This window comes from Mustela putorius, unplaced genomic scaffold, assembly GCF_011764305.1.
Source record: "Mustela putorius furo isolate JIRA1106 unplaced genomic scaffold, ASM1176430v1.1 tig00000835_pilon_pilon_pilon, whole genome shotgun sequence".
Classification (NCBI taxonomy): Eukaryota; Metazoa; Chordata; class Mammalia; order Carnivora; family Mustelidae; genus Mustela; species Mustela putorius.
The window spans coordinates 1,449,563-1,462,933 of record NW_025421492.1 but is presented as its reverse complement, the minus strand read 5'-3'; the positions used below and the strand labels follow the sequence as shown (position 1 = coordinate 1,462,933).

The 13,371-nt window shown below is 41.0% G+C and overlaps 1 protein-coding gene across 1 annotated transcript in view; it reads right to left on the bottom strand.

Moving 5' to 3' along the window:
- Window positions 1–4,213: 4,213 nt before the first annotated feature.
- Window positions 4,214–13,371, bottom strand: part of DOK6 (docking protein 6) — a 378,753-nt gene continuing 369,595 nt past the window's right edge. The window contains exon 8 of the mRNA XM_045085209.1: window positions 4,214–11,662. Coding sequence (XP_044941144.1) covers window positions 11,526–11,662 — 137 coding nt within the window. The 3' untranslated portion in view covers window positions 4,214–11,525. The remainder of the gene's footprint in view (window positions 11,663–13,371) is intronic.

The following is a 13,371-nucleotide window of genomic DNA, read 5'->3' as shown; positions in this document are numbered from 1 at the left end:
ATGTTTTCTGACCTGTTTCTTCGTCCTGACGTTAGGAAGCTTCACTAGGCTGGTCTGACATTGGACATGGATCCATGTTGAGCGTTGGCCCATTTTCATAAACCACAGATCCACCTGACCAAGTATCTATGGCGTGTGAAAACTTGGCACAAATGTAGAATATAATCTGGAAATTAGTAGGAGATTATGCTCAGTTTTCTTAACTATGTCCAGATCAACATCCGTCCTCATAAAATTTTTGGTCCAAAGAGAAGCAAAAGGTAGTGAAGAGAAATTCCATCTCAAATTATAAGAAGACACTGACGGGTTAAGTCTATTCCATCAGCAAAAATTAACTCAGAGGAACCGTCAGCAACACCCATGCACCACAGAATGTAGTCTGAAGCACCGGACTGAACGAGCTCTTTTGGGATTCTGCTAAAATGGGTTGAAATGCAAGGCATAAGGAAGTGTTTCCCTGGTCACGTGTATTCAATATTTATTTTAAGGATTAGTTACATAAAAGGTAAATGAAAATTAGCAAACTCTATAGATCAGAGAAACTAAGGAAGGCATTAACAGTAGGATCAAGAAATACGTATGCACATGTAGGTTTTATGTGTTATGTTTTATGTATGTAATTAATTAGTTACTGTTTGGCTTCTACAGAAGAAAACACATGATAAAAAGAAAGATAAACAAAAACAGGCAACTTGAGAAGGAAGGTCCACACATCCTGGGGGACTGTTAGATCATGGTGGTCATTGGAGGCTCTCATGAAGGTGTGAGTCAGTTTACCATGAGAGATAGACCCAAGGCAGAGCTGCCCTATCATTTTTTTCACTACCTATGGCCTTAAATTAAAACACTGCAAAACTTTTCAAAAAGATCACTCAAAAATTGCTTCTCAAACTCAACCCTCTTTCTCTTCATATGTTAATGGGAGTAGCATTGAAATTTTCTATTGAGGTAGACTAATATCAAGCAAACAACCCCAAATCCATTACCATCTCCTTCAAATTAGGGAAATGCATTAGTAATAACCACTCATTATCATTGTATGAATCATATTTTAGATAAGCTTTAGGGAGAACACAGTATCTAGAAAGGAACCAAAAAGGACAAACGTGATCTCTGTTTTTGAGTCATCAGCATCACCTGAACTATCTGAGATCATAATCCTCCAAATCCCATTCATAAATTCAACTTAAATGCACAGTTAAATATAACATGCAAATGTTATTGTTTAAAATGTCAAGCGCCATAATATAGCATTTTGGGGGATATAATGCCTCTTGGATCTCCATACAATTTACATTGCCGTGGAAGAACTAGGAAGGAGAAATGCCACGTGAGGGATAGAATTATATTTTTATAAACTGTGTTGATTTTACCTGAGATACCAAATAGCACCCGCATCAGTCTAGGTTGTGCACAGTATTACAAGTAGCAGGGAGCATTCTCTCTTATCAAATACCTAGACGTCCCATTTACAAATTATAAATTTATAGCAATTCATTTCAGTTAAGTTTCCCTGTCAAAACTCTCAATGCTTCATGCCATCTCAGTGGTTCAAATGCTATTCCCCCTCAGTATTGAGAAAGAGGATCAGACGTGGAGGCGAAGGAGGTAGGAGAGCTAAGTAGAATATCTACAAAATACATCTGTAGCATTCTTTCTTTAGATTCTGTGGCTGAGAGTGAGGGTTACTTCTGGTTAGTGGCTTTAGTATATATTGTTTTGGACATCAAAATTGTCTCTATATTTAGCTCCCTGAAATATAATTACTTAAAAAACCCCATAAACTTCAAAATCAGCAGGCTAACTAAAATAATTTTTTAAATAATTTAAATACCGGAAGAAGAAAGGGTTTACTAAGTCAAGGGATATGGGCTGGATATCACAGACAGATCGTACCTGCTTCATGACTGGAAATGCATACTTCTTCCCTAAATGGCAAATTCCTTGAGGAGAGCTCAACTTCTGCTCATTTTGAATTCCTAGCTCTCTTAGAAGATTCAAAGGATGTTTTAAAATTAAATTTTGAAATAGCATTTTCTCTTTTGGCTACCTTATATCGAAAGTTTGCAAATATTTGGAAGATTGTAAGGTACATAGAACGGAGCTCTGGGATTCACACAGGCAGAGAAAGTGGGTGACTGCATATTTGTCTTCTGCTCAAGTTTGTGTCAAAAAAGGAGTTGGGAATTTTAGAGAACGTGGTTTAAAACATTTATGCAATTCAAATAACGGGAGCTAATTTTGGAGCTATGCTCGACAACCCTGTCTAATAATTTCCTAGGATAAAAAAAAGGCAGAAAAAGCAACAAAAGGGAGAAATCCAGAGACAGCTTGGGGAAAGGGATTTAGGAAGCTGGGGAGGCTAGTCTCTCTCACCTTTCCTAACCCCGTATTTCTCTCTATCTCATGTCTTCTATGTAAAGCCAAGTACCCATTTGCTGTCAGAGCTCCTGCCTGACACTGCCATGTATCAAAAAGTGGGCAAGAACCAAGAGCGAGGAGATGTCGCGTGCCCTTGACTCATGTTTTGTAAGCAGTAAGCCCTCGTTAGTGGTTGACTGGCCTTCGAGAGCCTATAAAGCAGCAGGCTGAAACACCTAGATATTAGGATAGTTCATAGTGTCGTGAATGCTTAGGTATCCTATCTAGTTCTTGCTCAAACATTTATTTTTCTAATTCACCATATGGATATCAAAATTAGGTAAATTTGCCTAATGTTTTTCTTGACTAACTTAGAAATAAGGATAGCAGTTTTGCCACTTGGGGAGATATTTTAGTTTTGTTTCTCTTCATTATATTACAAAAATAGCAGAGCCATGGCTCCTGGGCCGTGCCCTGTGCAGGCACTTATTAAGTATCTTCTTTGATGCTGGCTCCAAACGTATACAAACTTTTGTACTTTTCATAGTCCTCATGACTTTAAGAGGAAGAAGAAAAAGAGGAAATTAGTTCACATCACCAGCTTGTTATGAAAGTGGCACCGGAAATTCGTATCCAGGAGCAGCAGGGTTTCGTTCCACATTGACAAAGAAGCCCCCTCACTGGCCCTTGTGTTCCTAACTTCTCCCAGCTGATGGGTCTGAAAGCTCTCATGCAGTTGTCATCGCCTTCTTCACATGCACGACTTTGGCCAGACCTACTGCAGCTGGACATTCTAGCCGCATGCCTGCTCTGTCCAGGTGAACTCACCCACTCTGATCTCTCTGATCATTGAAGACAGACGGAAGCTTTGGACTCGCTTGAAAGACATGACCCTCCAAAAGGAAAAACACTCCTCACAAATTAATCTAGTGAACTCACAACAAATGCTTGGTTAATATCTAAAGATTAAGTTTGAGAAACAGATGCAAATAGGTCTAAATCCAGGTGACAGGAGGGTCAATACCACAGGAGGAAAATCAGAAAGTCGTCGAGATCTGGTGCGGTCATGACTGTACACATTTCACCTTTGGGGTGAAGTCTTTGTCTACCAAATGTTCATTTTCAGTAATTTTCTTTGGTTGTTAAAGGGCAAGCACAGTGCTGGTGAGGGAAAGGTGTTTTCCAGTTTGTGACACTGAAAGCCTCTTAAAAACTCTGGATGTCGCGTCACTGAAGATAAAAGTATTGATCGCCAATGCCAGCATCAACATTAATATTCTATGATTCCATCAAGCCCAGTCACTCTAATAAAAATTATTTAACATAAGATTAGGAGAACACTGGGAGTGCATCATAAATTCTCAGTAATCTTACATTTAATAAAGGGGCTTCTACTTTATTTTGAAAATATCAAGCCAAGGAATGAAGGAATAAATGACATTTTAAAGGTTAGCAGACTATGACCGTCAAATCCTGTTTAATTACATAGTTACAGTTCATCAGATAATAATAAAAATACAAGGAAATCATATAGTGAACAATATTAAATAACTCATGGGTAAAAACCATCAATAGAGATGTTCAAAAATCTCAATCATGCAAAGTTGTGGTGTAAAGCAGTATTTATGGACCTCTTTTTTTCAGTAATGGAGCATTACTTAAATTACTCTAAGTCCCCCTCCTTGTAGCCATATCAACTGTAAATTTCTTAGAATTATGAGGAAGACATTAACAATTCATTAGGTGTATCTACCAAGGATTGAGATACAGAAACTATGAATTCAGAAGAAGGTAATTCTTATATTATGTATTTCATGTGCTTTTACCAAGGGGGAAAAATCACACAGACAGATTTAAAAATAATTTAATTTCCTAATTTTATTATTGCCTCATTTTTATAATAGTTTACGTTCCGCCAGAAATTCACATTTAGGTTCTAGGGACAGCTGTTCCTTTGCATCCCATTCCAAAAGGTGGCTCAACTAGTATTTAAGTACAGACGTCCCCAAACTGTTATTTATCCGGAGTAGATTGTGATGAAAAATAAAGTCAAATCATATGATTTTCAGTAGAAGCAAACTGGGTAATGGATATTTTATTTCTTAACAAGGGCCTAGCATCCAAAGTTATTTTTATCAAAATAATCATAAACATTATATTTAATCAATGACAAATGACATCCCTTTACAGTAGAAGACTTCACAAAGTATATACAAATTAATTTAAAAGAATTTACAGAAAGCAAACATACAGCACATAGTATATTTTGAAGATTCATAAGGATAAGGATTTTGAAAAGTGGGATAATTCTGGGTGGACCTAGGAAAAAGGTAACAAATGTAACACATACAGAGTAGGTCAAAAGTAAAAAAAAGTGTATGTGTGTGTGTGTGCATGTGTGCGTGTGTGTGTGTGTGAGAGTGTGTGGTGTTAGGGTTTAGTGCAGAGAAGGTACAAGGGGGTTTCTGCAGGTCCTGGTTCTCTCATCTGCCACAAAGATGATACCGGCTTTTATGCTCATTTATTGTCAGGGAGTAGATGGATTCATTGTTGTGATTTATATTCTGCCTGTTATTACTAAAGTAATATAGAGTGCCCCATAACTGGAAGGAATCTCTATTCTCTATTTTAAGTCTTCACGAAAATTGAAAGCTTCCTTTCCCCCGTTGAACCCACTGACACACACACACACACACACACACACACTCACACATATAAGAATAAGCATTGGTCTTTGAATTATGCAGTAGATATGTAAGTCTGAATTTGATTAGTCACATGATTTCATATTGACCTATGCCATGCTAATTTTTGATTTATATAGAACATCAAGATGCTGTTGCCATTCTAGTCTTCATTTTCCCTGCCTTTCAGCCCATTTGTCAAATAGTTAACAATATTGGAACACCATAGAAACCCTCTTACATTGTTTTCGAGAGAAAATCTGTAGTTACTTTTGGGAAAAAAAAAAAAGAAAAAAAACTAAGTCATGATTTCAATCTTCTTTTCCTGAACTTAGGCTTTTAAATTTCAGGTTTCCAAAAAATAAGCAAGTCTTCTGAAACTATAGCTCTCTTGAGTGAATGAAGGTAGCAGTCAGATCCCAATATGAACAGCATGGCCTGGTCACGGTAGACCCCTGTTCCACTGAGTGCAGTATTCTCTGTCTGCAAAAAGGGCTGATTTTATGCTCTCTTTCAGTCTAAAATCGTCCCAACAGACAGAGAAAGTGAATTGTATCAACACTTAAAACTAGCCCCAAATAATTATTAGAAAATTTAAAATTAATCATTCTTCTTAAAATTGGAATACAGAATATAGGGTAGTAGGCATAGAAGAGGAGCCAAAATAAAAAACTTTTCAAACAGAATTATTAGAAGGAAATTATAGTATTTCTCTGACAAATGTACTTTTCCTCTCCTTTAAATGTTTACATGATATTAAAATCATAAACTAGGGAAAAGTGTATGAAAATCGTGAGTAAAATGTGGTTTTTTCATACTATTTGGTAACTTTAACTGATTTCTTATTTATCTAGGCTTCAGTTAATTTAAATAATTGTCTCCTGAAGTGTATTAAAAAACTTGATATGTAAGCTATTTTATTGTTAATAAAAGGGTATTTCCCAATTCCAACTGAAAATGGAAGATTTTGGAAGTTCACAAGAAACAAAATGTGAGCCCGATGTTATTCTCTAAACACATTGTGACAAACGCCATGAAGAATTAAGCCAAAATACTACAGGGAGATAAAATAAGAATAAAATCATAATCCTGATTACAATATGATGAATCAGTAGGAATACAAACCATACCCACTTTTTTTTTTTAGTTTGACTATCACTTTGGAATACGTAAGTATGAATTTCCAACGAAGAACTGGTGACAATTGTAAGAAGAATAGAATTTATGCCAGTCATTCATGACCTACAGGTTTAATGAGTTGTCTCATAAAGCCTCTTTACTGACACAGTTAGTGATGAGTCCAGGAATAGTTAGAACATCAGAAAAACCTGAGGAGACACTCAAATGTTATGCAAGGGCCCATTAACTTAGAGGCTATGTGGCATTTCTCAACCCCCATGGCATCTAAATGGGACACAAGATGGAGCCAAGGAAATTAGCTCTGGCCCAGGAGCCTGGAACTGGGCACAACTGTTCCTGACTGTTTCTTTGCCTTGAATAAATGACAACATTCATGGGCTTGGGTTTCCTCCTGAGTAGAACGTGAACGTGAACCTTTATTCCACACAATTGCTTCCAGAGCTAGCTGGCATCCTGCCCATCTAGAAAATGTGCCCAACATCTCAGGATACTTCCATGAGAGTCTATAAACTAGCTACTGTCTCAACAAGTTGTAATAATTGGAGAAGTTATCCAACAAAGATTCACATTTTTGAGTAAGAAAGTAAGGACTTGTGATAATTTCAGGGAGAAAAAGGCGGGCTAGTTTTACAAATACATTCACAGAGAATACACACATGGCGCTGTGGCTCTCTAATGACATACTTAGCCCTCAGCCCAGGGTCACAGATAACATGCCTTCATTTTGAAACTCAAATGAAGTTGACCATACAAAAGTAATCCTTGGGTTACCCAAGAGACACCTTACCATGGGGATTTCGTTACACACTCCTTCATGTTCAAAAATTTTCGCTAAACCCGAGGAAGCATACTTATTGGTTATGCGTTGTCTTTCTGTGGTCACTTCAAAACATGGCGCAACTGTTGTCTTCTTTTAATTGCATGCTGGGTACCAGGTGAAGCTGGTCAAGAAGACCAACTCTGTGATATGGAACTGAGGTTAGAGTGTCAAGAAAATAGGGTCTTAGTGCTACTTTGGACATTTCACTGGAGTCTTTATAATTCTATCTAAATTGCTGCCCTCCTGAGTAGGTCCCTTGCTCCTTCTCTGCCCCCTCCATGGGCTATTGTTCTCCATACATTTCATAGGCCAGAAATTCATCTCTGTGGCACATCGCCTAGTATTATATTAATGGAAATAGAGTGGCCAATTTTTATCTATTTGAAGAAGGCCAAGGTTGAGGAGTTGTAAAGTATGGTATGTGACTGATAGAGCAATTTGAAATTTCCAGATAACCGATGGACATGATATGTTCATAGAACTGGAGAAAAGTGTATCGTTTTCACCTTGAGCAGCTTTTAGTACAATATTTGTTGTAAGACAATGTGTTAAAGGCCTAAAGCTTAGCATCACTGAATGTATATTGCCTGTTTACTGTGCTGTGGTATAATCATCAAAACTGGACTACAAATTTTTTTTATAAGAATATAATTTTCTTAGCTTGTTTTCACTGTAGCATTAATGGTTGATTTCAGTAAGTGGCTCAAATAATCTAGGAGTTAGGGTACTCATGCTTTTTTACAAAGTTTTCTCAGATATTGGCTGAAGAACGAGGGGCAGACATAAATTTTTATGATATGTTTTTAACTTCTACTCTAAAGATACCACATGCAGTAAATAAATTGGATCTGTAAAAACTATTAACAGTGTAATGTTATTTACCAGTCCACTGTTTCTATATTGGACAGAAGGGATTAGTGGTTGACCATTTTATAGGTGATAAATGATTTTCAAACATAATGGCCCAATGAAGACAGAGAAAAATTGTACAAGATACTAGGACTAGTACTCTAGTTACTACTTGGTGAAAAAAGTGAAGTTTACTTTTAATAAATAGTTTCACTTTATTTCACATGCTCCATCGAATGGTACCTTCCCTAGTACATAAGTAAATATACATTTCTTGTTTCATTAAGTTCATATTGTGGCAGTGGCCAGAACCTATTGATTCATAAACATCAGGGACCTGCAGAAATAAATTAGTTCTGAGTGCCTATTACTCATTCAACAAAAAAGTGAAGAATGTGTTTTCTTTTTCCCCCACCAGTATGGTAAACGACTGGGTCAAGCTTATTTTATACTTTTAAACACTTCAAAGATAAGGTCAGGTATTGGTCACGGTGCAACGATTAATATTTTCAGAAGAAAATTTGGGGATGTAAGAAATAACCTCTCCCCCTCCCGCCATGTCATCTTTTTGTGAAAACTGTGTACACCCTCCAGGCTTTCTCTGCTCTCAGAAGAGCCTTCGTTACTTGGATCAAGGTCCCTCTCCACTTCTCTCTTCCAACCCAATGTGGAAACTGTGACCATCTTGACTCACCTACCTAGATATGGTTGGAACCCCAAGTGAGTCACTTTTAGAAGGGGCCGAAGGATGTCTTTGGTTCAGTGAATTCCCAATAGCAGGAAAGATATGATACAATTTCTGAGGGAGAAAAATGACTTGCAAAGTGTAGAGGTATCTTCAGTCAAAAACCTATGAGCTTGAGTGCGTTGACTATGTGTCTATGTTCATTCTAATTGCTCCAATGAGATTGGTTTTATGAAGTTCCAGGAGAATGGTATGGTAACTTTTCTTTCTTCTTTGGTTTTTGTAGAAGATTTATTTGCTCGTCATTTTTATTACCATGCACATTGCCACATGTCAAGTATATTAGGCTAATATCAATTCTCCTATCTGTTCGGTTAGCAATTTTATCTGAGCTACAATTATTAGTACAGATGGAGGCATATGCCAGAATAAATCTCCAAAAATGTGCCAGGAGACACTTTATAGCATCATCCTCGTTGGGATGAGATTGGGTGAAAGACTTGGGAAGGAAATTTCTCTCACACACTTTTGTAACGACCTCATTTTCAGAATGACCTGGCCCAAGATTTGCCTGATCTTTGGTATCTCCTCATTTATGCTCACAGGTAATGATCACAAGCAAATGGTGTTCTGGAAGCAATTTCAGGCAGGCATCGTGTCTTCCGCCAGACACAAGAGCAGACTCATCTGATTAGCAGGATCCCCCCACCTCGGACTCGCTGTCTGTGCTTCTCGCACATTCATGAAGCTGAGACATGAACCAGGACCCCTGAGGCCCTTTCCCCACAAGTCCCGTGTTGAAACTGTGGTCTCTAAGCAGAGCTCGACCGAGTGAGCCGCCGAGAGGCTTGCTCTGAGTGTGGCACCACCAGGAGCTGTGCGTGGATGGTCTCAGCGGGGGGCTGCTCTGGTGTGGTTTACAAAGGGTATTTTGGAAGCAAATGCCGAGGAGCTCAGTGATTCAGAGGCATGTGACCCTGCCAGCTGGGATCTTAGGGAAGGCTGGGTCATCATCAGGAAACCGGCATCTGCTTTTCTGCTGTGTCAGCAAAATTCACAGCACAGAGAGTTTGACTCATTTTTTTTTTAATTCCTGAAAGCTTAAGATAATTATTTTTCATAGCCACGTGAACTCTTATGATTAGCATCTTGATGGGGTGTTCATTCTTATCGTGGAGATTCAGAGTGGCTAGGTAGGTGCTCTAAGCGTAAATACATGTAGGAGGGACCCAGAACCATTTCTACTCAGTAGTAATTCTCTGAAATGTATGTGCAATCTGCATTCAAGCTACAGATAGAGATAAGAAAGAAAAAGTCTTATTATAGATCAGCAAGACAGGTACCCCTTCAACAGACTAAGTTCAACAGTTCAAAGAATTTTGCCATTAAGAAGAAACAAATCAGGCTTTTCTCTTCCGTGATCTGGGCTCACTGCACTTTACACTCCGCTTGCGGTGTTTGCGGGCTCGCCGTCTTAGGCACGTGGCACCAGGTAAGTTGGGCGGAATGATTTTTATTTTTACTTGAATTAACTTCAAAATGAAGGACAAAAATATCTTTGCTGACCCTAAATGAATGATCCAAATTCTTTAGATCATGTGGAAGCCAATCACTCGCTTCCCTTTAAACTTGGTAGGTTTAAACTTGGTAGGTCATGAATGTCAGAGATGAAAAAAATTATACTTGATCCATTTTCTTACAATCCCAGCCAACCATGTCCATTAAAAAGAAAGGAAAGCCTAGCAGATTCTGGTTACATACTAAATCACAAGTGCCCAGTGGCTTTGGAGCATGGCATCTATAAAATCTTAAATAATTAACATCTACAATCCTGTGCCCATGGTTCTCTTGACGGTAAAGCAGCTGACTTCTTTCTGGGTATCATATACATACTTTCCATCTCTTTCTTAAAAAAAAAAAAATGGTTTCCCATTTAAAATCTTTTTTTTTTTTTTTTTTTACTTGAGGGTAAATGGAGGCAGCTGGGCGATCACACCCAATCTCCCTCACATAGCTCAGAGGGATGGCCGAGGAGACAAAGGTTGTCACCAAGGGGACACTCACCAGAAAGACGGCATGGCGACAGGACGCGTAGGACAGCGAGAGCGGTTCTCTGGTTTTCGTTTTCGAGCACGTCCCCCCTTCTCACATGTTCATTTATACTTGTCAGAGGAGCAGACTCGACTACGTAAATACTTTTGCTAATAAGAAGCCATTTTTTTTTTAACAGCACTATTTTAAAAATAGCTATTCAACATAACAATCTTAATGTTAATGCACCAAATTACAGTTTTCAACAATGTAAGTGAGCATAGCCTGTCCCCCTCAGCACACATCTGGTGTGTACTTGTTAGACACAGATGGATACGGCGGTCTCCGCATCCGTCTACAGATGCACACACGCGCACACGCACGCACACACACAGCAGAGGGCCAAGACCCGGCTCAGCAGAGCGTTCTAGATCTCGGGTTCCCTTCATTTTCACCGGGGCTTATTTATATGGAGAGTCACGATGCCATTTGTCGACCTTGCTGGCTGTGTCTCCATCCGAACCTTCCATGCCACACCGCTTGCGGTGGGTGACGTTATGTCTAAGGACAGACCCCGCCACGGGACGGGAGGGCTGAGCCACGAGGACGCGGACGGGGTCCTGCCCACCCCCCCCAGGCACCACCCGGTGTGGGCCCCTTTCCACGGTGCCCAGAACCAAAGAATTTCATTTAAATGACTGTAGCTACGATTTGGAGTCTTATTTTTGTAAAACATAGATTCCCCAGCCCCCCAGCCCCCCAGAAATTCAATAAATAAAGACTTAGCCACAGAGTCGAGGAAGCAGAACTCCAGTCTGTGACGTGCCCCTGGGACCGGGCCGAGACCCGGCCCGCTTGCATTTCAGCCGCGACGGGTGTTCCAGGAGGCTGGGGGGCAGCGGCCCCCGCGGCGGGCGCGGACGGGCTGTGTCCGGCGGCGGCGGCTCTCCGGCGGTCACTGGATGAGGCTGGAGCTGGAGCTGAACCCGTAGCTGCCGGCCCGGGACAGAGCCTGCGTCTCGTCGCTCGGCTCCGAGGCGTAGCTGGGGAACGTCTGTGCGCGCGACATCTTCGAGGAACCGAACCCGTGGCCTGCGGGAAGGGAGGGGAGGAGAGGTGCGCTCAGAGACATCCAGGGAGGCAGCGGGATAGACTGAAAAAACCCAAGCCCAAACCCAAACCCACAACAAGCCGACAAGGCCGCGGCCCACACATCCTCCCAAGAGAGCCCCAGGTAAGGACACAGGTGCGGGACGCGGACAACTCGGCGCTTTATTCCTCTTGGAGTTAAAAATGTATTCAGGGCGCAAGAGTTTCAAGGGTGTCTTGTCAAACATTCGGATGCCAGGGAGCTGGGTACGCTTTCTAGAGATCTCAGACTTCTAGTAGCCTCCAGCTATTGGAACGCAAGCAGAAAAGCTTTTCTGAAAAAAAAAAAAAAAAAAAAAAAAAAAAAGCTGTTTTTGATGGAGAGCCTGCATTCTTTTCTTCTGTACTCCCTTTCGGCACACAAAAGCAAATTACATACTTTCTTAAAACGTTTTTTGAGCAGGCAAATGACGCTGTATCCCAGCCAGTAACCACCAATTAGCAAGAAGAGCTTTCACAATTGGAGACATCAAGGCCCTGACTTCTCCTGTCGGGTCTGTGAGTAACTGAACCCACTTGGTGATATGATTAACCGAAACAATAAACCTTCGTGGTTACTAAAGTGGCCAGAAAGTTGAATCTTCTAGAAAATAGATTGAAGGAAAATTCTATCTATGCTTCTGGGAGTTCGGACGCATCCCTGAAACGAAACATTGGTCTAATGCAAACGGAAACAGAAGCGACCACCGAGGAGCTTGTCAGAATGCCGGCAACAGAGCGAGAAAACGTCCCCCTTATCCGGGGGCCTCCGCAACCTTTTCTTGGCCAGGAATTGATTGTTCTTCGTGCTTGAGACTGAGCTTAGTGAGCAGAGGACACTGGATCTGGTGTGCTCGGTCCTTCCAGAGTGTCTGCTTCAGCCAAACGAGAAGATGTTTCGAGCCTGATGGGCAATGTTTCTGGTCTCTGTCAGGAGGGATGGAGGCCGGACAGTCCACTCGCACAGAGGTGACAAACATCTCGTCCTTCTCCATGAGGTCACGTGCCTAAAGCCAGTTTCATCACCAGGTGAGTGTGGTGACTTGGAAAACATCCATGCAGTGTCGGGAGCTTGGGGTCCAGGGAGAAATGCAAATGAATTGGGTAATAAAAGGCTAATTGAACTGGTAGAACCACTTAAGGTTAAAAAACTGTGAGAGTGAAATCTTGCTTTTTACATAAAAATCACTTTCAATTCACTGTTGGCGTAATTCCCTTGTAGATTAAGTCTCCGCGCCAGCAGATGAGAGGAGGAGAGAGATGTGGCCATTTCCTCTTTGCCTTGTCCTCCGGCAGCTCCTGGGGTTTGGCCAGCCCCACCTCCTTCTGAGATTCTGGACCTTTCTGCTCCCTGCCCTTGCCTCTCCCAGGGCGCCTTCACCACATTTCCTCTCTTTGCTCTTTGCCTCGGCAGGTAGGAAGGCTGCCCGCCGTTGTCCGTCCTTCACAATTCCTGGTTGGTTCCATCTCTTCCCTGCCCTCCCAGGTCAATAGTCCTTTAAAGTCTTTTAAATTCCCATCCGGTTGTGTCTTCTCTATCCTGTAGGGCCCTGATGTTGCAAGGAGGAACACTGGATCTGGGAAGAGTCAGAAAAGTGGAGAAGTGAGGGGTGAAGTCAGGGGTGGGAACTCAGAGCTAACAGACCAGATCCGCACGCTGCTTCTCCTACTTG